Here is a 27,853-nt window from a genome sequence, read left to right as displayed (position 1 = left end):
ATTGTACTCATGACAATGTACCGTAATTTTCGGACTGTAAGCCGCTACTTTTTTCCTCATTTTGAATCTAACCCTAACCCTATTTTTTTATTCATTTGGGTTAATATGTAACACTTTATTTGACAGCGGCGTCATAAGACTGTCATAACACCGTCATAATTATGAAATGACTCTGTCATAAGCATTAATGAATGTTTATGACAGTCATTAAGTGTCATGTGCTGTGAAATAGGCCTGCACAATATAGAGTGGGGCAAATGAGTATTTAGTCAACCACTAACTGTGCAAGTTCTCCCACTTGAAAATATTAGAGAGGCCTGTAATTGTCAACATAGGTAAACCTCAACCATGAGAGACAGAATGTGGGGGAAAAAAACAGAAAATCGCATTGTTTGATTTTTAAAGAATTTATTTGCAAATCATGGTGGAAAATAAGTATTTGGTCAATACCAAAAGTTCATCTCAATACTTTGTTACGTCCCCTTCGTTGGCAATAATGAAGGCCAAACGTTTTCTGTAACTCTTCACAAGCTTTTCACACGCTGTTGCTGGTATTTTGGCCCATTCCTCCATGCAGATCTCCTCCAGAGCAGTGATGTTTTGGGGCTGTCGCTGGGCAACACGGACTTTCAACTCCCTCCTCACCCCGTGGCATCAAAATGATGATAAGAACGGTGAGCAAAAATCCCAGAACCACATGGGGGACATAGTGAATGACCTACAGAGAGCTGGGATCACAGTAACAAATGCTACTATCAGCAACACAATGCGCCGCCAGGGACTCAAATCCTGCACTGCCAGACGTGTCCCCGTGCTGAAGAAAGTACACGTCTAGGCCCATCTGCGGTTCGCTAGAGAGCATTTGGATGATCCAGAAGTGGACTGAGACAATGTGTTATGGTCAGATGAAACCAAAATAGAACTTTTTGGTAGAAACACAGGTTTTCGTGTTTGGAGGAGAAAGAATACTGAATTGCATCCAAAGAACATCATACCCACTGTGAAGCTTGGGGGTGGAAACATCATGCTTTGGGGCTGTTTTTCTGCAAAGGGACCAGGACGACTGATCTGTGTAAAGGAAAGAATGAATGGGGCCATGTATCGAGAGATTTTGAGTGAAAATCAGCAAGGGCATTGAAGATGAGACTTGGTTGGGTCTATCAGCGTGACAATGATCCCAAACACACAGCCAGGGCAACAAAGGAGTGGCTTCGTAAGAAGCGTTTCAAGGTCCTGGAGTGGCCTAGCCAGTCTCCAGATCTCAACCCCATAGAAAATCTGTGGAGGGAGGTGAAAGTCCGTGTTGCCCAGCGACAGCCCCAAAACATCACTGCTCTAGAGGAGATCTGCATGGAGGAATGGGCTAAAATAGCAGCATATTTTGCAAACCCCCCAAAAATGGCAATAATAGTTTTTTCCAATATCGTTCAGGCGTACTGCGAAATCCTGTACCCACTGCGGCCCTATGTGGAATAGTTTAGACACCCCTGGTGTAAATTGTTTGTGTTTCGAGAAATATTGTGTCTTGTTACCTCAGATTTCTCAATGAGAAAACCTCACCATTGTGTTTCTCCCAGTCAGGTGTAGTGCAGGTGAACCGGCCACTTGACAGAGAGCGAGTGGCTGAATACAGGCTCACCATTACTGTCAAAGACAACCCAGAGAACCCTCGCATCGCTCGCCGGGTAATTCATTTTTAAAATAGTGTAATAATAACCTAAGTAAGAGCTGAAAAAAATGGCTACGTGATCCCTCATCACTTTTTTCTTCCAGGATTCCGACCTCCTGGTTATCACCATACTGGATGAGAATGACAACAGACCTGTATTTACCAGAAACAGTTACAGGGCTGAAATCACAGAAAATTCTGCTGCAGGTAGCACCTGTGTGTGTGTGTTTTTCACGTCTGCGTGAGTTTGCTTTTTGCTAAAGAACAAACCGGGAAAAAAAAGAAATAACATGTCTACACCACTTCCTGTTTTCATACCATACTTTAGTTCGAGGTGTGAAGTTGTGAAAAAAACAGATGGGTTTGAACTTTTTTCCCGCATTATAAAAACTACAGTGCATGATGTATTTTTCCATATTATAGCCTGATTTGTAATTCACTTTACTTCATCTGAATGTTGGATTTAATCTTTTTCAGGTATATTTTATACTTCACTGGACATCTATTCAAAATAGGGCTGCAACCAATGTTGTTTTTGGCAGCCTTTTTAATTTTCTTCTTAGTCTTTTGGACAAAAATACTCATCAGTCTTGGACTTATTTTAGTTATTTCAAAATGTGTTCATCTTCATCTGCTTTTAGTCAACGAAAACTTAAATTTCGTCTAGTTTTAGTTGACAATTCTCAAAATTTTTTCGTCCATAAACTTTTAGTCCATGAATGAATAAATAAATAAATGAAAGGTTTCCAACAATTTCGAATGAACATTGATAGACAAGCGCATAAATGTAGAGTCTAGAAGGACATCAACATCTACATCACGATAACATACACTTAGCAAGAAAACAACACATTATTTGCAATTAATTAAACTCCCCTTGACGCCACAAACTGTATGTAAAAAGTTTTCCAAGAGTTTAAGAAGACAGATACTGCGCTAAATGCTAATGCTAATGCAAACGCTATGCTAACGCTACAAGTTAAATTAGTGTGTCATGATACTCAGCACAGACCTTTAAAGGCTAAAGCAACTTGGCTTAGCCAAGATAAGAAAACAAAACATACCAAGCAGTGGCAGGACCGAAGACTGCTAAGATGCGTGCTAACTATACATACTTTCATAAAATTTCACACATTGTGAACTTTTGACGGAAGCTATGGCGAATTTTCATCTCGTTCTCGTCCCGTCAGACCACAACTGGCATCCATCTCGTTATGTTTTAGTTAGGCTTGCCACCCTTCCCTTGAAATACGGAATCGTTCCGTAATTGGGAATTAAATGTTGCGTTCCGTATCGAACCAATACGGAACGCAGTTTATTCCGTATTTCGCAGTTGTCCCATGGGGCGACCCCGCGCGACCCGCGGCTCCGGCGGCGGGGAGGGGTTGGGCGGCGGTGCGCCCAGCCCATGCACATCTGTCACACACAAACACATACCTGCGCTCATGAGTGAACACTGAGCCAACAATAACGGACAAAAAGGGCAGGAGATATCAAAGACAGCAAGATGGTTAACTGCCTGCCCGCTGCTGTCTGCCCTGCACTGCGCTCCACTTCCGGGTTTGTTGCCTAGTTACCTCGCTCGCTCTGCTCAATGCACCGCCCTGCGCGTTTTCAAAACAAAGATGTCTTCAAAAGCAGACGCTCAGGAGTCAGGACACTCCTCCTCATCCTCAAAAGAGGAAACGTCTCCAAAAAATAGACTGGAGTGAGAAGAGGGTAACCCGTGGCTCGATAGAGTCACTGATGATGATTATAAAGCAAACTGCAAGGCAGGCAGGAAAGGTTTTGCATTGTCTCACGGAGGTGTAAAACAGCATGCTGCAGGGGACCTCCACAAACGGAATATAAGATCCCAAAAGAGCCTTCGTCACAATTCTTTGTACCTGAAACATCCCGAGCTTGATTTGTTATGTTACTATGCTCTTGTATATGGATAACAAATATGCTATATTTATATTTACCTTCATACATCTTGCATTGATAGGAACATAGCTAGGCTATTTCAGTTGCTATGGTTGATTATTTTCAGGAATGGTGATTTTTTTTTTTAAACATGCATTTATTATCAATCAATATGGAATGGATGTATGAAACCATTGGAACATCTTATTTTGTTATGCTCCTCATTTGGAATTATTCCTAATAGATTAATAACAATTAAACACTGAATAAATAGTTCTACTGTGAATATACAGTATACTATCTATTAATTGATTAATAGTGATACCAAAATTAAAGCAATAATTTGACATCATCGCACGCCTACCTTCTAAATTACTGCAGCTGAGGTGACACAGGTATACCACACAGTAAAACGTGGCCAGAGCTACAATAGTGCTGACTGTGGACACAGGCTCAGCCAGATTTTTATGTGATTCCAAAATGGTGAAGAAAATGACTTTGGGGAGAACAAAGCAAGAGGCATTGTTGAAACAAGTCCTGGGTTCAAAGGCAGTGGGTGATGTGCTCAAGATCTTAACGTCACCCATCCCATTCTCCATCCAGACCGATGCCTCGAATAAATTGAGCAGGAAGATGCTTCTCCTTGCTGTCCAGTACTTCAGTTCAGAGTCTGGGGTCACCAACAAAATGCTGGACTTCATAGAGAATGCAGACGAGTCAGCTGCTTGAATTGTAGCTCTCCTGCAACATTCCCTTAAGAAATTTGACTTGTCAATGGATCACAAGACCGGATTCAGTGCCAACAACACAAATGTTAATTACGATATTCATAACTTCGTTTTCACTAACCTGCAGAAAAAAAACAAAACAGTCTGCTACAAAGAAACTGCCATGTCCACATAGTGCACAATACAGTTTTCGCGTCTAAAAATAGATACATTTCTATGGATTTTAGGAGTTTTGGGGATGCCCCTATTTTTCGTCCGTAAGGCTTTGGGCGCGAGGGGGGCGTCCCTTATTTCTATTTCTGAAAGGTGGCAACCCTAGTTTTAGTCTGAAAAAATTGTTAGTTGACGAAATACTTTCGTTATCGTCATCGTTGACGAAAACAACACTGGCTGCAACTAACGATTATTTTTATAATGGATTAATCGGCCGGTTAATTAAACAATTAATTGGTAAAATGTCACTTTTTTCAATTACCTTCACAGTTTAACTTGAGGCATGCTGTAAGTAACAATGAAGACAAAACCCAATTGCAAAGCACACTCTTGTATGACAATTTACAGTTTGAATGAAGGTTTCTGTTGTGACTAAGCTGTTATGAATGGGTTTATGTGTGTGGTTTCTTTATGAAAAGAAATTTACAATCAACTTTACTATCTAACAATAACTTAAGCGCTAATATGCTTCTCCAAAACACAATACAAATGGATGCTTAGGACACTGATTAGCTCACTAGCTTAGCCCTCTATTATATGTACCGTAATTTCCCGAATATAAGGCGCACCCGTGTATAATGCGCAACCCAAATTTACTTGTAAAATCTTGGGGAAATTATTGTATTCGTTTATAACGCGCACCCTAATTTTAGCACCAATAAATAGAAGAATACAAGAAAACACAGCTCGTGTACAGATACAGAAATGTCATTTTACTGACTGGTGAAACACAGCACAAGCATAGCACATTGGTAGTTCAAAACATTACCGTAAACTGGCAATATGTACGGTAATAATATGATCTGATAACTTCTTCAACTTACCAGAATCCAGGGGAAAACAAAACAGATGTGACTTTTCTTTTAAAGGCTGCTGTATAACTTGCTCGTTTCATCATGATGAATAAATGTTTCTTCCATGGATAGATATGGTAATATAAAAGTGAGGCTAGAAGTCGGAAAACTGAAAGCGCGCATCGCTGTTAAATACTATCTCAATGAAGGAATCTGATCTTTTAGCCAAATCGCCGGAATCACGCCAGCCGAACCCGCACTGGCGCAGATCCAACGACCCGGGCCGGCGAGAGACTGACAATCCAGCCAAAAGGCCAAACTCCACGCATTCACCTTAGTCTTAACCCATTGTACTGACTCTATTTTGAAATCTGGAAAAAGGCTTCGAAGCACAATTTATTCAGGTCAACAGTGATCAAACGACAAGGCAAAACAGAAACAGACTCAGGTGAGGAGACAGACTCGTTCCAAGGTCACCATATCACAAGTCAACAAAAGGTTCCCAATAAAAATTTTTAAAAAAGGCTTCGAAGCACAAGTTGACAATTTATTCAGGTCAACAGCGATCAAACGGCAAGGCAAAACATAAACAGACTCAGGCGAGGAGGCAGACTCGTTCCCAGGTCACCAAATCACAAGTCAACAAAAGGTTCCCAATTTAAAAAAATGACAACGATTGGTTAAACAGTCATTCTTTTTGAAGGCTCTCGCGGAGCGGGCTATGGGCACAAGAAAGGTGTGCTTGGGCGTTGTTTAGGATTATTGTCTGTTTGTGGATTGGACAGAAGGATTTGGGAGTTACTGTTGTCAGGGCAACGAGGGTTGTGGATTTTGCCACCTCAGCGTCAAAGTGGCTCATGGAGTCTTATCAGTCGTGTTATCAGTTGGATATCGGGCGTTCTCCGGTGTTCCTTGTGTTGGGACAAGACGTCCCATTAGTTATGGACTGCCCGGAAGAACTGATTAGGAGAGCGTTGGTGGTGCAGACGTGGGCGTCAATCTTGCTCAGTTAGTTGCATGACGCACACATTGGTGTTCCGTAGTAAGAAGGCGTCATGTATCTCTTATGCCCAAGGACTTGTTTTCCTTAAACTATGGTATAAGTGCTATTTATTTTGTCTTGGGTGTGTTACAGTAATACAAACAGTCAAACCTTAAATACGAGAAACAATACTATTCCCTGATTGATTAGATTAAGTGTGTTAAAGTAACACAAACAGTTGATTGGTAAATACGAGAAAAGATACTATTAAATTCTTGCAAGTTTGCGTATGAGTGGAAATAACATTTATTGCTTGACCATGGATCATACTATGATAAAACATTCTACAAGATGCCTCTTATAAAGAAATGGTGGACTTCTAAATGGCAAACTCCATGGAAAATTGAACATTTTTCTTTCCGTCCATCCCTTAGGCAGTAATGTAACAGTGTTGAATGGGCCCATTCTGGCTGTAGATAAAGATATTGGAGCCAATGCTGTTGTGAAGTATCGCCTGCTGGGAGCGAGGGTGGACCTTTTCACTGTGGATGCTAAAACAGGTAAGTACTGTAAGGGAAACACAGTAGAAAAGAGCGTTAGAAATTGTCTGTGTATGTTTGTTCTCATAGGAGTTATCAGTGTACTACCGGGAGCCAAGTTGGACCGCGAGGCGTTTCAGGAGCCCCGGATAGAGTTGGTCCTCGTTGGAGAGGACATCGGAGGATTAAACAGCAGTGTTCCTCTCACAGTGACAATCCTGGATCAGAATGACAACCCTCCTGTTTTCAACCCTGCCAGTTTCAGTGTGCGACTGCCTGAGAATAGCCCCACCGGTGCGTAGATTCTGGGTAGGGTGCCAGTAAATGAAAACAAGAGGAATGTTTTGTAGTTTCAGCTTTGTGCGTCTTCTCCAGGTGTGGTGGTCACCCAGCTGTCGGCTATCGACGCCGACTCCGGTTCAAACGGCTGGCTCACGTACAGATTAGTAAGCGGTGCTCAGGACCGCTTTGTGGTCGACGCTCTCTCCGGGGCCGTCCTAGTGGGCAACACCACCCTGGACAGGGAGGAGCGCGGGTCCTACCGCTTAGTCGTCATGGCGACCGATCGCGGCACGCCACCCATGTCTGGCACGGCCACTCTAACGGTCATCCTGGATGATGTCAATGACTCGCGACCGCGTTTTATAGAACCTTTGACCATGATTAATGTCAATGAGTCCACACCGCCCGGGGTGGTGATCGCCACATTGACAGCCGAGGATCCTGACCTCCATCCTAGACTAGAGTATTATATCATCTCAGTGGAAGCAAAGGATGATGGGAACAACCCCGTGGATGGCCTGCAGGAGTCCTTTGGCATTGATTTACACACTGGTTAGTAGTCACTATTTCATATCATTATTACGTGATAATTAAAGGAATATACTTGAATAGGGTTGGACCCCCATCAGATGCAAATTTATATAAAAATGATGTCAATCGTTTGTGGTACGTTTGTGCCGTAAAATGTTTTGTTTGTGCTGCTGTCATTTTTTAGATATTTATACAGTGTATCACATAAGTGAGTACACCCCTCGCATTTCTGCAGATATTTAAGTATATATTTTCATGGGACAACACTGACAAAATGACACTTGGACACAATGGAAAGTAATCTGTGTGCAGCTCATAAAATAGTTGATTTATTTTCCCCTCAAAATAACTCAATATATAGCCATTGATATCTAAACCCCTTGCAACAAAAAATAAGTACACCCCTTAGAAACTACGTACATCGCTAAATGTCCAAATTGAGTACTGCTTGTCATTTTCCCTCTAAAATGTCATGTGACTCGTTACAGGAGTGCTGTCAGCATTGCTGCAGAAATTGAAAAGGTAGGGAGTCAGCCTGTTAGTGCTCAGACCATACGCCGCACTCTACATCAAATTGGTGTGCATGGGTGTCACCCCAGGAGGAAGCCTCTTCTGAAGACGGTACATATGAAAGCCCGCCCATCTCATCAGACCATAGGACATGGTTGCAGTAATCCATGTGCTTTGTTGACATGTCTTCAGCAAACTGTTTGCAGGCTTTCTTGTGTTCCATCGTCAGTAGAGGCTTCCTCCTGGGGTGACAGCCATGCACACCAATTTGATGTAGAGTGCGGCGTATGGTCTTAGAGTGCGACGTATGGTCTTAGCGCTAACAGGCTGACCCCTCCCCACCTCTTTAATCTCTGCAGCAATGCTGACAGCACTCCTGTGACGATCTTTCAAAGAAAGCATTTGGATGTGACGCTCAGCACGTGCGCTTAGCTTCCTTGGACGACCGACCCGAGGCCTGTTCTGAGTGGACCCTGCTCTTTTAAAATGCTGGATGACCTTAGCCACTGTGCTGCTGCTCAGTTTCAGGGTGTTGGCAATCTTCTTGTAGCCTTGGCCATTTTCATGTAGCGCAACAATTTGTCTTGTGAGATCCTCAGAGCGTTCTTTGCCATCCGGTGCCATGTTGGAACTTTCAGTGACCAGGATGAAAGAGTGTGAGAGCTGCACTATAAATTTGAACACACCTGCTCCCTTTGCACATCTGGACCAAGTAACACTAACGAGTCACATGACATTTTGGAGGAAAAATGACAAACAGTACTCAATTTGGACATTTAGGGATGTAGTTTCTAAGGGGTGGACTCACTTTTGTTGCCAGGGGTTTAGCTATTAATGGCTATATTTTGAGTTATTTTGAGGGGAAAATAAATTAACTCTATTATATAAGCTGCACACAGACTTTTTCATTGTGTCAAAGTGTCATTTTGTCAGTGTCCCATTAAAAGATATATTTAAATATCTGCAGAAATGCGAGGGGTGTACTCACTTTTGTGATACACTATATCTGCCCTGCCCATACACAACGTACAAATTAGCTAGCTTAGCTAATAACAGTGCAGACGAGTTAAGAGACGCAAATGCTAACCCCTTATCATGGTGAAAGAAACAGGCAGCGATACTACACTCATCAAGCCAATGTAAAAAAGAAATATGGTTCTTTTAAAATGGAATGGCTGTCAGAGTACTTGTCCTTCTCAATAAATTAGCATATTGTGATTAGGTTCATTATTTTCTGTAATGCACTGATAAACATTAGACTGTCATATATTTTAGATTCATTACACACAAGTGAAGTAGGACCAGCCTTTTATTGTTTTAATATACAGTGCCTTGCAAAAGTATTCGGCCCCCTTGAATCTTGCAACCTTTCGCCACATTTCAGGCTTCAAACATAAAGATATCAAATTTAATTTTTTGTCAAGAATCAACAACAAGTGGGACACAATCGTGAAGTGGAACAACATTTATTGGATAATTTAAACTTTTTTAACAAATAAAAAACTGAAAAGTGGGGCGTGCAATATTATTCGGCCCCTTTACTTTCAGTGCAGCAAACTCACTCCAGAAGTTCAGTGAGGATCTCTGAATGATCCAATGTTGTCCTAAATGACCGATGATGATAAATAGAATCCCCCTGTGTGTAATTAAGTCTCCGTATAAATGCACCTGCTCTGTGATAGTCTCAGGCCTCTGTTTAAAGTGCAGAGAGCATTATGAAAACCAAGGAACACACCAGGCAGGTCCGAGATACTGTTGTGGAGAAGTTTAAAGCCGGATTTGGATACAAAAAGATTTCCCAAGCTTTAAACATCTCAAGGAGCACTGTGCAAGCCATCATATTGAAATGGAAGGAGCATCAGACCACTGCAAATCTACCAAGACCCGGCCGTCCTTCTAAACTTTCTTCTCAAACAAGGAGAAAACTGATCAGAGATGCAGCCAAGAGGCCCATGATCACTGCAGAGATCTACAGCTGAGGTGGGAGAGTCTGTCCATAGGACAACAATCAGTCGTACACTGCACAAATCTGGCCTTTATGGAAGAGTGGCAAGAAGAAAGCCATTTCTCAAAGATATCCATAAAAAGTCTTGTTTAAAGTTTGCCACGAGCCACCTGGTAGACACACCAAACATGTGGAAGAAGGTGCTCTGGTCAGATGAAACCAAAATTGAACTTTTTGGCCACAATGCAAAACGATATGTTTGGCGTAAAAGCAACACAGCTCATTACCCTGAACACACCATCCCCACTGTCAAACATGGTGGTGGCAGCATCGTGGTTTGGGCCTGCTTTTCTTCAGCAGGGACAGGGAAGATGGTTAAAATTGACGGGAAGATGGATGCAGCCAAATACAGGAACATTCTGGAAGAAAACCTGTTGGTATCTGCATAAGACCTGAGACTGGGACGGAGATTTATCTTCCAACAGGACAATGATCCAAAACATAAAGCCAAATCTACAATGGAATGGTTCAAAAATAAACGTATCCAGGTGTTAGAATGGCCAAGTCAAAGTCCAGACCTGAATCCAATGGAGAATCTGTGGAAAGAGCTGAAGACTGCTGTTCACAAACACTCTCCATCCAACCTCACTGAGCTCGAGCTGTTTTGCAAGGAAGAATGGGCAAGAATGTCAGTCTCTCGATGTGCAAAACTGATAGAAACATACCCCAAGCGACTTGCAGCTGTAATTGGAGCAAAAGGTGGCGCTACAAAGTATTAACGCAAGGGGGCCGAATAATATTGCACGCCCCACTTTTCAGTTTTTTATTTGTTAAAAAAGTTTAAATTATCCAATAAATTTTGTTCCACTTCACGATTGTGTCCCACTTGTTGTTGATTCTTGACAAAAAATTAAAATTTCATATCTTTATGTTTGAAGCCTGAAATGTGGCGAAAGGTTGCAAGGTTCAAGGGGGCTGAATACTTTTGCAAGGAACTGTAGATGATTTTGGCAGAAAAGTCAAGAAAAACCAAAAATCCCTATCTAATAAAATTAGCATATCATGAAAAGGTACTCTAAAGAAGCTACTAATCTAATCATCTGAATCAACAAATGAACTCAAAACCCCTGCGAAAGATTCCTGAGGCTTTTAAAAACTCCCAGCCTGGTTCATTACTCAAAACCGCAATCATGGGCAAGACTACCGACCTAACTGCTGTCCAGGACGAGGATGAGTATGTGCGTATTGAAGAACAAATGGTGAAACTGAGAGAGAATGTTTTCTTTGTAATGTCTTAATCAGATCATTTTTCTTTTAATAAGCACTGTAACTTGCTATGATCCAAGGTTTTGAACAGGCGTGATAGTACCGTGTAGCCACAGCATGCTTACACATCTGATGTTGCTCACAGTGTGCTCAGGGAGCTTGTGTGTCTGCTCAGACACATGAAAAATTGGAGGGAACATTGATAGCAGCTGAAACGATTGACATCATTTATATATAAATTTGCATCTGATGGGGGGGGGGGGGGGGGCAACTTCAGGGAGATAAGGAATTATCTGTAACAAATTCAATGGTTCAATCATAGGTGCAGTGTTTGTACGCAACCCACTGAACCGAGAACAGGTCGCAACTTTTGAGATTATCGTGTCTGTCCACGATAACGCGAGTGAGGTTATTGATAAATCTGGCAGTGTCCCAAATGGTAAGGCCAGTTTCTATTAATAACCAAGAACGTAGTCTATTAGAATTTCTGTAGAATAATTCATCATTGTTCACTTCCATCTAATTAGCAAGACTAACCATCAACGTTTTGGATGTAAATGACAACGCTCCTCGTTTCCGCCCGTTCGGAGTGACTAATTTCACAGAGAAGATATTGGAAGGAGCCCAGCCGGGTACAACACTGCTGTCCGTGTCCGCTGTGGACCCAGATAAAGGCCCCAACGGCCAGGTCATCTATCAGCTGCTCCATTTACCACGAGGAGGCTACGTCAGGCTGGAGGACCCTTCCACTGGTATTACAAACAACCCACCCAAAGTGGCTAAAGCCCATGTTGATAAAACTGCCAATTTTCTCGCATACTTAGGAAAGATCGTAGCCAACCAAACAGTGGATTTCGAACAAGTGCAATGGCTTAATTTCACAATTCGGGCAAGGGACCATGGAAGCCCTGCTAGAATCGCTGAGTTGCCCGTTTATCTACGCATAGTGGATGTCAATGACAACAACCCAGTCTTTCAGCAACCATCATATCAGGTACTGAAGACAAATGGCGTGGCTCGAATACGTCCCAATTCATTTAAAATAATAATTCTATTTTCCTTTCTCTATAGGAGCCTGTTTTTGAAAACGTGGACCTCGGCACAACTATAGTTCGAGTTAGGGCAACAGATGCCGATTCGGGTCTCTTTGCTGTTGTTGAGTACAGCTTAGTAGACGGGGAAGGCAAGTTTGGCATCCGACCAACCACGGTGAGTTTTTTTTTCTTTTTTACTTGGTAACATCACTCTACAAACACTGCAGTACTTTAGATACAGTGCCTTGCAAAAGTATTCAGCCCCCTTGAACCTTGCCACCTTTCGCCACATTTCAGGCTTCAAACATATAAAATTTTAATTTTTTGTCAAGAATCAACAACAAGTGGGACAAAATTCATTGGATAATTTAAACTTTTTTAACAAATAAAAAACTGAAAAGTGGGGTGTGCAATATTATTCGGCCCCCTTGCGTTAATACTTTGTAGCGCCACCTTTTGCTCCAATTACAGCTGCAAGTCGCTTGGGGTATGTTTCTATCAGTTTTGCACATCGAGAGACTGACATTCTTGCCCATTCTTCCTTGCAAAACAGCTCGAGCTCAGTGAGGTTGGATGGAGAGTGTTTGTGAACAGCAGTCTTCAGCTCTTTCCACAGATTCTCCATTGGATTCAGGTCTGGACTTTGACTTGGCCATTCTAACACCTGGATACGTTTATTTTTGAACCATTCCATTGTAGATTTGGCTTTATGTTTTGGATCATTGTCCTGTTTGAAGATAAATCTCTGTCCCAGTCTCAGGTCTTGTGCAGATACCAACAGGTTTTCTTCCAGAACGTTCCTGTATTTGGCTGCATCCATCTTCCCGTCAATTTTAACCATCTTCCCTGTCCCTGCTGAAGAAAAGCAGGCCCAAACCATGATGCTGCCACCACCATGTTTGACAGTGGGGATGGTGTGTTCAGGGTAATGAGCTGTGTTGCTTTTACGCCAAACATATCGTTTTGCATTGTGGCCAAAAAGTTCAATTTTGGTTTCATCTGACCAGAGCACCTTCTTCCACATGTTTGGTGTGTCTCCCAGGTGGCTTGTGGCAAACTTTAAACGAGACTTTTTATGGATATCTTTGAGAAATGGCTTTCTTCTTGCCACTCTTCCATAAAGGCCAGATTTGTGCAGTGTACGACTGATTGTTGTCCTATGGACAGACTCTCCCACCTCAGCTGTAGATCTCTGCAGTTCATCCAGAGTGATCGTGGGCCTCTTGACTGCATCTCTGATCAGTTTTCTCCTTGTTTGAGAAGAAAGTTTGGAAGGACGGCCGGGTCTTGGTAGATTTGCAGTGGTCTGATGCTCCTTCCATTTCAATATGATGGCTTGCACAGTGCTCCTTGAGATGTTTAAAGCTTGGGAAATCTTTTTGTATCCAAATCCGGCTTTAAACTTCTCCACAACAGTATCTCGGACCTGCCTGGTGTGTTCCTTGGTTTTCATAATGCTCTCTGCACTTTAAACAGAACCCTGAGACTATCACAGAGCATGTGCATTTATACGGAGACTTGATTACACACAGGTGGATTCTATTTATCATCATCGGTCATTTAGGACAACATTGGATCATTCAGAGATCCTCACTGAACGTCTGGAGTGAGTTTGCTGCACTGAAAGTAAAGGGGCCGAATAATATTGCACGCCCCACTTTTCAGTTTTTTATTTGTTAAAAAAGTTTAAATTATCCAATAAATGTTGTTCCACTTCACGATTGTGTCCCACTTGTTGTTGAGTCTTGACAAAAAAATTAAATTTCATATCTTTATGTTTGAAGCCTGAAATGTGGCGAAAGGTTGCAAGATTCAAGGGGGCCGAATACTTTTGCAAGGCACTGTATCTTCCTGATTCTTTATCAAATAGAAAGTGCAATCAATTTGGAATGAATACACCATTAAATGAATCACCATATGTCCATTTTTCTATGCCACATTCAAAAAAAGTATGAAACAGAAACCTCTCCCAATCAGTGCTTGATGTTTATTTTATTTTTTTCATGGCAACTGAAAATGGCCAAATTGCAGGCCTTAACATGCTCGTAAGCTCACCAAAACATTAGCGTAAATTTAGATAATTTTGCGACCTTGCAAAAAACCATAACAAAATGGCTTAACGTCGCACCCTTGATTTTTTCAAAAAGGCCACTCCTATTAGGTTTTTTCAACATAGGCACTGGCATTCAGGGAGTTGATACCTTGTGCAAAACTGTTCCAAAAAGTCTCTTAAACCCATATTCCAAACCCAACAGGGAATTGGATATTTTGGATTGAATGTGAAAATTTAATCAATTTAGAGACTGTTCATGAGCGATATGAGATGTAATGTTTTCAAAATTGTGAGTTTTCAATCAAGGACCTGACCTGGGTGGGGTGCCATAGTCAGCCTTTTTTGGTAACACACCAAATTCAGTAAATGACTCATAAGTCCCTTAACCAAATTTCAGTCTTTATCATATCTGGCATGTATGAGAGGTATCCCAGCCTGAACACAAATGCATTTAAATATTACCCATGGGGGCTGGCGCCCCCTGCTGGAAACAGAAAACGCCTTTCTTTTTTTTACTAGACAGGCTCCTCCTCAAAGCGAAATGAATCATCGACCTCAAACCTGCAACAGGGGAGCCTTAAGACATGTGTTTAGGTGCCTGATGAAAAATATTGAGGTTGTTGAAGCAGAGGGGTCCAAACAAGGAAGTGAAAATGACCGTCACCATTTTGTCTTGCCACAAAATTTGAACAGTCATAACTTGGCAGACATACAACACATCTGCGCTGAGAGTTGTACCTTGAAGGGTCCAGTAGGGCTCATTTGCACCAATTCTGCTGCGCCAACTAGTGGCAACAGAAAGTCACTTTTTTTTTTAAATACACGTCCAGTTCTTCAGGTTGATCATTGTAGTTACAAAACGTCTTGTAGTACTACATTATAAGGCGCATGTCCACATGTCTCCGTCTGTTGCCTTGACGACTCTTTGTTCGTCATTGAAAAAAAAAAGCAGGTTTTTTTTTTTTTTCATGGACTTAGGTTGCGTATAGAGGCACGAAATTTGGCACACTTGGTCGAATTGGCCCAATTAGAAGATTCATTTTGGTTTTGAATAAGGGCCTGGCTGCACAGCTCAGTAGCGCCTCCTTTTTTTTTTTTTTTTTTTGGACCCTCTTTCATAGGGTTCTTTTTCCACCTAGGTGTGTGAATGTATTTCTCATCTCAGGGTATACAAAACAAAGGCAAATTTTAAGCACATATTAGTTTCCCATGAGATGATGAGAGGGGGACGATCTGCCAACACCCTGAGCTACGTGCCACCCGAGCTGCATCGAACTGCGGTGGCCCGTTCAGTCCTGCTTGCATACCTAGTTTTTGTTTTTTTCTCCCACTTATTCTTCTATATATGTTTCAGGGGGATATCTACATCCTCTCTCCCTTGGATAGAGAGACAAAAGACCACTACACTTTAACTGCCGTTGCACGTGATAACCCTGGTGGCAGTTCTAACAACAGGCGAGAGAACTCTGTTCAGGTAAATATTGCAGTTTTACTCGACCACTAAGAGTGAAACTGTATTTGTATTCGTCCCATACTGTCACGGTTGGGTGCACGCAGTCAGACGGTGAAAATAAGGAAAAAAAAGCTTTGGTTGCCAGCTGGCGATTTCTAAATGACTGTAACAGTTACCTCAGTGGATCCCTACAAAAAAGGGGTGTATGTGTTCTCTATTTTTGCACATAAACTGCAAATTTTAAAATGTGATAAACCGTAAATTTTAAAATGTTGGATCAATAAAATACAAATTCACAAGTTTGATGTTTTCTATTTATTTTGCACTTTAATAACAGCTGCTTTTTAGTTTTAACCAGTGCTGAATTTGTAAATCATAAAGTGCCAGAACGCAAAGTATACATATGACGGCGCAGGGATGACGAGATGGGCACAGGTCCCGGAACATACGCAGAAAATGGTGCTGAAAACAACACGCAAATGCCCACTTTCCATGCTGTGGGACTTACAAGCCTCAATTTCAGATAGTATCCATGGTATAAATGTTATGACAACAATTTAACAATTATTTAGGCTATACTCTGCACAGCATGGGCAATTGCCCACATAACCACAGGTGGGACTTTCAGTACACAGTCAGCAATTAGTTTCTCAACAGGTCTAACTTGTAAAACATAAAAAAAATCAGAGATTACAATAAATAACACAAACCCATCCTTTTGCGAGTTTCATCCCCCCCTTCTTCTCTGGCCCCAAAGTTCCCACAGCCTTACAAATTGTGAAGCCCAAACCCGAATTTCCCATAAGGGTACTGGCCTGTTGCTCCGGCTGTTGGTGGTCCACCTGACTGACTGCTGGCGCTGGCCCCCACTCCGGGTGGCGCTGAACCTGACCAGCTGCTGCCACGGTAGCAGCCTTCTGCCCCGGCTTGGCTGGCTGTCCGTGAACCTGGCTAGCTGTTGCACCCAGTCCTGTCCGTTAGCATGATCGCCGCAGCTGCCCTTTGTCAAAATCACACAGCTGTAAAAACATTGTCTGCTTTATATTAATTTAAACCACCCAAACATTAATAGGTTTTCATATTTTAATGAGGATAGCAAGCAAACAATGACAGAAGGAGAAAAAAATAAGTGAACCCTCTGCCTAAGGAGACTTAAAGAGCAATTGAAACAATTTTTTACCAAACAATTTAAGTCAGGTGTGTGCTGATAAGTGGTTTAAAGCTGCCCTGTCCACTATAAAACACACATCTGGTAGGAATTGTCTTGATGAGAAGCATTGTCTGATGTGCATGATGGCTCGGTCAAAAAAGCTGTCGGAAGACCTGCGATCAAGGATTGTTGATTTGCTGGTGCTGGGAAAGGATATAAAACCAACACTAAAAGTCTGGATGTTTATCAATCGACAGTCAGAGAAGTTGTCTACAAACAGAGAGTTTGGCACTGTTGCTTCTCTCCAAAGGAGTGGCCGTCCACCAAAAATGACGCCAAGAGTTCAGCGCAGAATACTCAGAGAGGTAAAAAAAGAACCCTAGAGTGTCTGCTAAACACTTACAGAAATCACTGGCACAGTCCAATATCTCTGTGCACACGTCAACCATAAGGAAAACTATGGCCAAGAATGAGTTCATGGGAGGACTCCACGGAGGAAGCCACTGCTGTCAAAAAAAAAAAAAAAAAAACATTGTAGCTCGTTTAACACAAAAGTTCACAAAAAGGCTCTTGGACACTCCACAGAGGTTTTGGCAAAATATTTTGTGGACTGATGAAACCAAAGTTGAAGTGTTTGGGAGTAACACACAATGTCATGTGTGGAGGAAAAATGGAACAGCTCACCAACATCAACACCTCATCCCCAATGTGAAGCATGGTGGAGGGAGCATCATGATTTGGGGCTGTTTCTTGCCTCAGAGCCTGGACGACTTGCAATCATTAATGGAAGAATGAATTGAAAAGTTTATCAGTATGTTTTGCAGGAAAACCTGAGGCTGTCCGTCAGACAGTTGAAGCTAAAAAGAGGATGGATGCTGCAACAAGACAATGATCCAAAACACGGAAGTAAATCAATTTCAGAGTGGTTTCAGAAGAACAAAATACACGTTCTGGAGGGGCCAAGTCAAAGTCCAAACTTGAACCCCATTGAGATGCCGTGCCATGACCGGAAAAACAGCAATTCATGCCAGACATCCCAGGAATCTGACTGAACTACAGCAGTTTTGTAGAGCGGAATGGGCCAAGATTAGTCCTGATCGATGTGCCAGACTGGTCTGCAGCTACAGGAAGCGTTTGGTTGAAGTTATTGCTGCTAAAGGGGGGGCCCACAAAATATTAAATTTGATGGTTCACTTATTTATTTTTCCCCCTTCTGTCATTGTTTGCATGCTAACCTCATAAAAATGTGAAAACCTATAAATGTTTGGGTTGTTTTAGGTAAAGCAGACAGTTTTTACATCTGTGTGATTTTGACAAAGATCAGATCACATTTGATGGTGATTTTATGCAGAAATGTGAGAAATTCCAAAAGGTTCAGATACTTTTTCATACCACTGCATCACTCTATACTGTTATATCCTATACTGTTAATAAGCCTGTTTTGTCCAGGAATGTATCTATTATCTTATTGGTGATCTATAGGTCTTGGTGACAATTCTCGATGTCAACGATTATCGGCCACGTTTCTCAGAGCGAGTCTTCACCACTAGTGTGTTTGAGAACGAGCCCAGCGGAACATCAGTGATTACAGTAAAGGCTTCTGACCTGGATGAAGGTGAAAACGGAGCAGTACTCTACAGCCTGTTGGGATCCCATTCAGGTCGGGATACAATGTCAGAACTGAATGGAGTATTTTTTTGTAGCATTTCAAAGTACACATGGTTTTGGTGTGTGTACAAGAACCGTTGAAAAGAAATTAATCCTCTATCCCACTCTCTACTTCCAGATGCCTTCTCCTTGGATCCAAACACTGGACTTGTGCGTTCTCGCCGTCTGCTTCAGTCGTCTGAGCGCTTCAACCTGACTGTGGTGGCCACAGACCAGGGGCGCCCCCCTCTGTGGTCGACGGCAGACCTCATGATCACAGTCATAGATGTCAATGACAACCGGCCTGTATTTATCAGGCCAGCCAACGGAACCATCATCCATATCTCAGAGGTAGCGCCATGCAGAACTATGCGTGAGATTGTAATTCTCCTGTTTTAAGATAGAATGCTGGCCAAAAGTATCAGCACCCCTGCAATTCTTTCAGATAATGCTCAATTTCTCCCTGAAAATGATTGCAATTACAAATGCTTTGGCAGTAATATCTTCTTTTATTTTGCTTGGAATGAAAAAAACACAAAAGACATTGGGGAAAAAAATGAAATCATTATCATTCTTACTAGGGCTGTCAAAATTATCGCGTTAACGCGCGGTAATTAATTTTTTAATCACGTTAAAATATTTGACGCAATTAACGCACATGTCCCACTCAGACAGTATTCTGCCTTTTGGTAAGTTTTACAGCAAGGCTTTTTGTGCTGTCTAACAGCGAACTCTTGTGGTCGCTTTGCGACATGGTTTATTGTTTTCTTGCCAGTTCAATATGGCTGCACGGCGTCTCGGGCTGACGCCTACGTTGCAATGTTGTGCTTATATGATCCTTGGACAAGATTTGTCCGTAAGTATTGTTGTTGTAAAGAATGTACATATTATATTAGTAAGCGAAATGTTCTATTTTTTGTATGAGACGCTTTTTGTTTGTTTAGTGAACCTGTATAGCGTGCTAAGCTAACGTTGTTGCTAATGCAATGCTTGTGTACTTTTTTTTTGTAGTTTTACGATGGTCTAAAGAGGACAATGGTTTGAGGCTATTTTATTAATAAATCAGACGAAAAAGGAAGAAGTCTGATAATTAAGGCGTCGTTCACTAGCTGTCTAGCTTTGGAAAAAGTAGACGCTTCGGAGTGAGGACAGCATAGACAGATTTAAATGACAGTAGAGTGAAATGCCCACTACAGTCCTTATGTACCGTATGTTGAATGTATATATCCATCTTGTGTCTTATCTTTCCATTCCAACAATTTATTTTACAGAATATATATATAATTTACAGAAAATATGGCATGTTTTAAAAATGGTTTGAATTGCGATGAATTACGATTAATTAATTTTTAAGCTGTAATTAACTCGATTAAAAATTTTAATCGTTTGACAGCCCTAATTCTTACACAAAACTCCAAAAATGGGCCAGACAAAAGTATTGGCACCCTTTGAAAAGTCATGTGATGGTTCTCTAATTTGTGTAATTAACAACACCTGTTACTTATCTGTGGCACATATAAGGTGGTGGCAATAACTAAATCACACTTGCAGCCAGTTAAAATGTATTAAAGTTGACTCAACTTCCGTCCTTGTGTGTACCACATTGAGCATGGAAAAAGAAAGAAGACCAAAGAACTGTCTGAGGACTTGAGAAGCAAAATTGTGAGGAAGCATGGGCAATCTCAAGGCTACAAGTCCATCTCCAAAGACCTGAATGTTCCTGTGTCTACCGTGCGCAGTTTCATCAATAAGTGTAAAGCCCATGGCACTGTGGCCAACCTCCTTAGATGGGGACAGAAAAGGAAAAAATGACTACAGATTTCAACGAAAGATTGTGTAGATGGTGGATAAAGACCTCAACTAACATCCAAACAAGTTCAAGCTGTCCTGCAGTCCGAGGGTACAAAAGTGTCAACCCGTACTATCCATTGGCATCTGAATGAAAAGGGACTATATGGTAGGATACCTAGGAAGACCCCGCTTCTGACCCACAGACATAAAAAAGCCAGGCTGGAGTTTGCCAAAACCTACCTGAGAAAGCCAAAAATTGGAAGAACGTTCCCTGGTCAAATGAGACAAAAGTAGAGCTTTTTTGGGAAAAAGACATGAACAGGGAAAAAAATAAGGCCTTCAAAGAAAAGAACACGGTCCCCACGGTCAAACATGGCGGAGGTTCCCTGATGTTTTGGGGTTGCTTTGCTGCCTCTGGCACTGGACTGATTGACTGTGTGCATGGCATTATGAAGTCTGAAGACTACCAACAAATTTTGCAACATAATATACGCCCCAGTGTGAGAAAGCTGGGTCTCCCTCAGAGGTCATGGGTCTTCCAGCAAGACAATGACCCAAAACACACTAGAAAATGGTTTGAGAGAAAACACTGGAGACCCATAGAACACCTGTGGAGAGATCTGAAAATGGCAGTTTGGAGAAATCTCAGAGACCTGGAGCAGTTGGTCAAAGAAGAATGGTCGAAAATTCCAGCAGAGCATTGTAAGAATCTCATTGATGGATACCAGAAGCAGTTATTTTGTCTAAAGGTTGTGCTACCAAGTATTAGGCTGAGTGTGCCAATACTTTTGTCCGGCCCATTTTTTGGAGTTTGGTGTAAAATGATCATGATTTTTTTTTTTTTTTTCATTCTCTTTTGTGTATTTTCATTACAAGAAAAATAAATGAAGCTATCACTACCAAAGCATTTGTAATTGCGATCATTTTCTGGGAGAAATTGAGCATTATCTGACAGAATTACACGGGTGCCAATACTTTTGGCCAGCACTGTACAGGCCATATTGGACCTCAGTAGCAAGTTACTTTTAGTGTAAGATTTGTTCACTTGTTGGCTCCTAACCTTTCTGAATGCATTGCTAATGCATAATAGATAACAGCTTCCTTCACAATCAATCATGTGACTAATAATAATGCTAATAATGCAACAAATTACAGAGAAGCGTTTTTAACGACAATATCAGTTCTCCATGAGTATTACTGCAAATGATTACAAATGCTCCAAATACATTTTGTGGATGTAAATATGTTTAGCTCTTTAATCACACTTACCCAAAGAATACATATTAGCAGCAGTAACGTTTGTCAGCTTGTTTTTCAAATGGTGAGTGGAAGAGCGTACGGCTCGGTGATTACACATAGATAATAACGGTGTGACAATACATCGAAATGGTGATGTATAAAGATACTTTGTATACCAAATGGTTATTGATGTGCTCCCGCAGAGAATGGATATATAGTTTTTAAAAGGTGTTTCTTTTTAATGAAAAGTAACAGGTTGCTACCAAAACCTTCCAGCATGTTAGCTCATTGGCGGCCATTGACGGCAATCTATTTTGACTGGGAGCGTTAAAGATAGATTAGACGTCTAGCGCCGTCAATGGCACTGAAACAGAATATTCACTGTCAGTCTTCCTGGTTTTGGGGCATTTAAAGGTCACTCCATGTTCATTTTAGGACATTTACAGGTCACTTTTTGTTGATTTTGATTCACTTCCTATTGATTAGGGGAAATTCCCAGGTCACTACCTGAGGTGGATACTGCACAAAAGTATGGTGGTTTTTATTGGTCAATATCTTTTCCACTAACTCGACAACCCAGCCAAAAGGCCAAACTCTGCACGTTCACCTTGGCTGGAAGCTGGAAAAAGTCTTCGAAGCACAAGATGACAATTTATTCAGGTTGACAGCGATAAAACGGCAAGGCTAAACAGACTCAGGCGAGGAGGCAGACTCGTTCCAAGTTCACCATATCACGAGTCAATCAAAGGTTCCCGAGAAAAATGACAACAATTAGTTAAACATTCAGTCTTTTGAAGGCTCTCGCAGGACGGGCTGTGGGCAGAAGAAGGGTGTGTTTGGGCGATGTTTAGGATTATTGTCTGTTTGTGGATTAGACAGGAGGATTCGGGAGTTACTGTTGTCAGGGCAACGAGTGTTGTGGATTTTGCCACCTCAGCGCACTGTGAGTGCTGAGAGTTCACTTCTTGGTCACGGGTCCCTCCGTATCGGCTTTTCCTTGTCAAGACAAGATGTCCCGCCATCTGTTTTGGACTGTCTGGAAGAAATGATTGCAAGAGTTGGTGGTGCAGACGTGGGCTTGTAGATGTCTTGCCACATCAACGTCAGTCTTTCATAGTCAGTTGCATGATGCACACGTTTGGCTTCATGTATCGTGTCATGTATCACTTACCCTATATCAAATATATTCAGCTTGTTTTCCTTAAACTATTTTATAATTGCGATTTATTTTATATTGGGTGTGTCCGAGTAATACAGTCAAACAGTAAATACGAGAAAAGATACTATTCCCTTCACGCCAGAGGCATGAAAACAAAATTATCAAAAAACAAAAAAAAAAAAGTAACTTGTTACTCAGGCAACAATTTGAAAAGTAGTCGAGTAAAAAGTCCAGGTACCTGCTGTAAAATGTAGTGAAGTAAAAGTACAACTTCATATTAGTACTCAAGTAAAGTACAGATAGACAAAAATATACTTAAGTACAATAACAAAGTACTTTTACTTTGTTATATTATACCACTGCCAAAAATCAATGTATTGTAGAATGAAGTTTCTCGTACTCACCAGATTGTTTCTAGTGCGCACCAGCAACTCTCTGGTAAACATTAGCATTTTATAGCATGTAAGCTAGTGGACTTTTGCTATGCAAGTTAGCCAGTTGTTGTAATTGGCTGACTTGCATAGCAAAAGTCCAATTGCTTAAATGCTATATCATGCTAATGTTGACAAAAATTGGCTAACTTGCATAGCAAAAGCCTGTTAGCTTAAATGCTATAAAGTGCTAATGTTCACTAGATAGTTTCTGGTTTGTTGATTGGTTCTCGATTGTTTTAATGTATTTTATTTCTGTCGATGTCCCTTTAGGGGCGCTGTAATTTCCTGACCGATGTATAGATAATTGTTGTATTGTGGTGGTATTTACGTAATTCACTCGCGGAACTTCATTGAGTGGTTCTGGGGGGGGGCGTTTAGTTGGTGGAAAAAGCTGGATGGAACGCCCGAATTCTCCTGTCCAATCCATAATAGACAATAATCCTAAACAACGCCCAAACACACCTTTCTTCCGGACCACAGCCCGCCTCACCAGAGCCTTTAAAAAACTGAATGTTTAACTAATCATTGTCATTTTTCTTCGGAATGTTTTGTTGAGTTTTTATATAGTGACCCTGGAGCCAGCTTTCCTCCTCGTCTGGGTCTATTTTCTGTTTTGCCTTGCTGTCTGATAGCTCTCAAGTTGGAATAAATTGTCAACTTGTGTTTCGAAGCCTTTAAAATGGAGTTAGTACAAAGGGTTGGAGTATGGCCTTTTGGCCGGGTTGTCTGTTTACTGCCGGCCCGGGTCGTTTGAATTGTGCTACTGAGGTTCAGCTGGCGTGATTCTAGCAATCTGGCTAAAAGGTCAGATGTCTTCATCACCGGAACACCAATGCTAGCATTCTTCATAAATATGTTTCTACATTGTAAATTGTTATTTGTTTGGGTTTTTTTATGCATCCACTTAGGAGCAACCTCCAGGCCTGCCAGTGTATGAAGTGTACGCTACCGACTCAGATGAGGGCGTGAATGGAGAAGTGCGCTATGGCTTCCTGCAAACAGGAGCAGGAAACAGAGACTGGGAAAACTTCCATATTGACGCCACTTCTGGAGTCATTACAACTACAGTCAAACTAGACAGAGAGAAGCAGTCCCTCCACAGTGTGAGTAAACATCACGTTTGAGACAAAAATAGTGTGTCGATACTTCAATGTGTATTTATGGGTCATTCCAGAATTGGAGGTTATTTTGCCCTCAAAAGTCTAAATAAGCATTTACTTTTCTCAGTTTTCTGTGACATGTTCATCAATGATAGGTGTTTAATTATCAAAGGAAGTGTTATTATTATCTTAGTTTACAGATAAATGATAAAATTCTGTAATGTAAATACTGTATAATTTCTACTGTACTTTATACTAATAGTAACAGGGTTGCAGGTAATAAAGTTGCAAATCTGGATCATTTTAGCTTTTTTCTCAGGAGTAGAAGTTTGGTAGCTTTTTAGCTTTCTAGCTGTTGGCGTTGATCCAGAGAATCAACTTACTTACTTACTTACTGTACTTATTGGTTGTACTTACTTACGGTACAACATATTTTTGTTCTCCTTCCACCATAATAATAAGGTTAAGGTAACAGGCTTGGGTGCATGTTGTGGGCACAACCAGAGGTTGGTGGACTAGCCAAAAACTTTACTCATAGACTTAATAATGTGTTAACGGGACACAGGGCGCAGGGCCGATAAATAAGGGACCTGCATTGCAAACAAAAAAAAAAACAAAAAAAAAAACGTGCAGTTAGTATTTCTTTTATGTAAATATGTCAAAGTACAATGCTAGTCTGTTAGTGAACGTAGCTAGCGTCCGCCTGATTTAAACAGGGCTTTTCCGGTGAAAATTCTTGTGAATAAATGCTTAAATCCCTGAATTCTTGATAGATATGGATATAAAACAGTCTCAATACTTGGTTAAAAGCAAAAAAAAAAAAAAAAAAACGTGCAGTTAGCATTTATTTTACGTAAATATGTCTAAGTACGATGCTAGTGTTAGTCAATGTGGCGGCCGCCATATGTAAACAGAGCTTTTCTGGTGAAAATTCTTATGAATAAATGCTTAAATCCCTTAATTCTTGATAGATATGGATATAAAACTGTCTCGATACTTGGTTAAAAGCAAAAAAAAAAAAAAAAAAACGTGCAGTTAGCATTTATTTTACATAAATATCTCTAAGTAAGATGCTAGTCTGTTAGTCAATGTGGCGGCCGCCATATGTAAACAGAGCTTTACCGGTGAAAATTCTTATGAATAAATGCTTAAATCCTTGAATTCTTTATAGATATGGATATAAAACAGTCTCAATACTTGGTTAAAAGCAAAAAAAAAAAAAAAAAACGTGCAGTTAGCATTTATTTTACGTAAATATGTCTAAGTACGATGCTAGTGTTAGTCAATGTGGCGGCCGCCATATGTAAACAGAGCTTTTCTGGTGAAAATTCTTATGAATAAATGCTTAAATCCCTGAATTCTTGATAGATATGGATATAAAACTGTCTCGATACTTGGTTAAAAGCAAAAAAAAAAACAAAAAACGTGCAGTTAGCATTTATTTTACATAAATATCTCTAAGTAAGATGCTAGTCTGTTAGTCAATGTGGCGGCCGCCATATGTAAACAGAGCTTTACCGGTGAAAATTCTTATGAATAAATGCTTAAATCCTTGAATTCTTTATAGATATGGATGTAAACAGTCTCAATTCTTGGTTAAAAGCAACAACAACAACAAAAAACGTGCAGCATTTATTTTACGTAAATATGTCGAAGCACTATGCTAGTCTTTTAGTTAATGTGGTACAGCTTTCGTACTTCTTTCACGTAAATCAGGCGTTGGATTGCTGCATGTGTCCCTGCGACCGACTGCGAATAACTGAAGAATTTTAACCAGGAAAGCTCTGTTTACATATGGCGGCCGCCACATTGACCAACAGACTAGCATCGTACTCTGACATATTTGCGTAAAAGGAATAGTAACGTTACGTTTTTTTTTTTGCTTTTAACCTAGAACCGAGATTGTTTTGTGTCAATATCTATAAAAATTCAGGGATTTAAGCATTTATTCAGAAAAATTTTAACCAGAAAAGCTCTGTTTACAAATGGCGGCCGCCACATTGACTAACAGATTAGCATCCTACTTCGATATATTTGCGTAAATTAAATGCTAACTGCAGGGGGTTTTTTTGCTTTTAACCAAGAATCGAGACCATTTCGCGTCAATATCTATAAAAATGTTCAGGGATTTAAGCATTTATTCACAAGAATTTTCAACGACAAAATGTCTTTGTCTCGGATTCCGCTCGGTCAGCTTTGACGGCCACGCCAACAATGCAGGCCCCCTATTAATCGGCCCCGTGTCCCTTGTCCCGTCAATATCATTATGAAGTCTATAGTTATAGTAACAAGGTTGCAGTTAAAAGAGTTGCAAATCTTTATCATGTTAGCATTTTTCTCAGAAGTAGAAGTTGGGTAGTTCTTTAGCTAACTGTTAGCGTTGATCCAGAGGATAAACTTACTTACTGTACTTACTTGTGGTAGTATTTTTTTTATGTGGCTTGTTTAAACTGAACACTGGAATGACATAATTAGGTTTGTAAATGTTAATACTTTTTACAGCTTATCATTGTGGCCCGTGACATGGGCCATCCAGTGCCTTATGAAACCACACAACCTCTACAGGTGGCACTGTTAGATATTGATGACAACGAGCCAGTTTTTCTCAAACCACCAGTAAGTATAAAGAAATCATTTGTCTTAAAAGTAATGGCCAACATCTTAATGTGGATTTATATGAACCTTTTGATCAATTATTACTTCAGCCTGGTAGCTTGCCTTACCAGAAACTGTCAGTGCCCGAACACTCCCCTCCTGGTACAGTGGTGGGAAACGTGACCAGAGCTGTGGATGCTGATGAAGGCTCCAATGCTATTGTTTACTACTTTATTGCAGGTGATCCTGCCCTTCTCTCTCTTTCCTCTATCTGTTGCTTAATGACACACAAATCACACGTCTTTCCATACCCTCCTAAAAGGGGGAAACAGCGATGGAAACTTCGGCTTGGGTCTAGACGGAGAGCTAAAGTTGTACAAGGAACTGGATCGTGAGGAGAATCCGGTCTATTCCATCATCATCAAGGCTTCTAGTAACAAGAGCTGGAGTCCTTCCAGGGGTCAAAGGGCTTCACGGGCCAGAGCCTTGGACCCCGCTCGAGATCCCAGTCTCTTGGAGGTGCGGATTGAACTGGAAGACATCAATGACCAGAAGCCGCGATTTGCCAAGGCAGAGTACACAGCAGGTATTTATTTACCCTAATTTGCATACTATAAGCCGCTACTTTTTCCCTCATATTGAATCCTACGGTTTATAGTGCAGAGCGGCTTATTTGTTGATTTATTTGGGTTATTAGGTAACAGTTTATTTGACAGCGGCGTCATACGATGTGTGTCATAAACATTTATCAATGCTCATGGCAGTGTCATGTCATAATCATGATGGTCTTATGACAGTCTTATGGCGCCACTGTCAAATAAAGTGTTCCCAAAT

At 41.0% G+C, this 27,853-nt stretch overlaps 1 protein-coding gene across 6 annotated transcripts in view; it reads left to right on the top strand.

The window, feature by feature from the left end:
* The window catches only part of cdh23 (cadherin-related 23), a 494,731-nt gene that overhangs the window by 447,622 nt on the left and 19,256 nt on the right, over positions 1 to 27,853 (top strand). For all 6 annotated transcript variants that reach the window (XR_009064688.1, XM_057848926.1, XM_057848928.1 and 3 more), the window contains 16 exons: positions 1,578 to 1,685; positions 1,774 to 1,876; positions 6,726 to 6,851; positions 6,921 to 7,124; positions 7,206 to 7,664; positions 11,687 to 11,803; positions 11,892 to 12,116; positions 12,189 to 12,358; positions 12,436 to 12,573; positions 15,806 to 15,925; positions 18,537 to 18,714; positions 18,841 to 19,052; positions 24,233 to 24,427; positions 26,927 to 27,040; positions 27,130 to 27,259; positions 27,342 to 27,605. Coding sequence is in view for 5 of the 6 variants with exons in the window: in XM_057848926.1 (XP_057704909.1) it covers positions 1,578 to 1,685; positions 1,774 to 1,876; positions 6,726 to 6,851; positions 6,921 to 7,124; positions 7,206 to 7,664; positions 11,687 to 11,803; positions 11,892 to 12,116; positions 12,189 to 12,358; positions 12,436 to 12,573; positions 15,806 to 15,925; positions 18,537 to 18,714; positions 18,841 to 19,052; positions 24,233 to 24,427; positions 26,927 to 27,040; positions 27,130 to 27,259; positions 27,342 to 27,605 (2,863 nt within the window). In the remaining variant the exon portion in view is untranslated. The remainder of the gene's footprint in view (positions 1 to 1,577; positions 1,686 to 1,773; positions 1,877 to 6,725; positions 6,852 to 6,920; positions 7,125 to 7,205; positions 7,665 to 11,686; positions 11,804 to 11,891; positions 12,117 to 12,188; positions 12,359 to 12,435; positions 12,574 to 15,805; positions 15,926 to 18,536; positions 18,715 to 18,840; positions 19,053 to 24,232; positions 24,428 to 26,926; positions 27,041 to 27,129; positions 27,260 to 27,341; positions 27,606 to 27,853) is intronic.

Source organism: Corythoichthys intestinalis, chromosome 10, assembly GCF_030265065.1.
Source record: "Corythoichthys intestinalis isolate RoL2023-P3 chromosome 10, ASM3026506v1, whole genome shotgun sequence".
Lineage (NCBI taxonomy): Eukaryota > Metazoa > Chordata > Actinopteri > Syngnathiformes > Syngnathidae > Corythoichthys > Corythoichthys intestinalis.
This window is presented reverse-complemented; position numbering and strand designations above follow the sequence as displayed.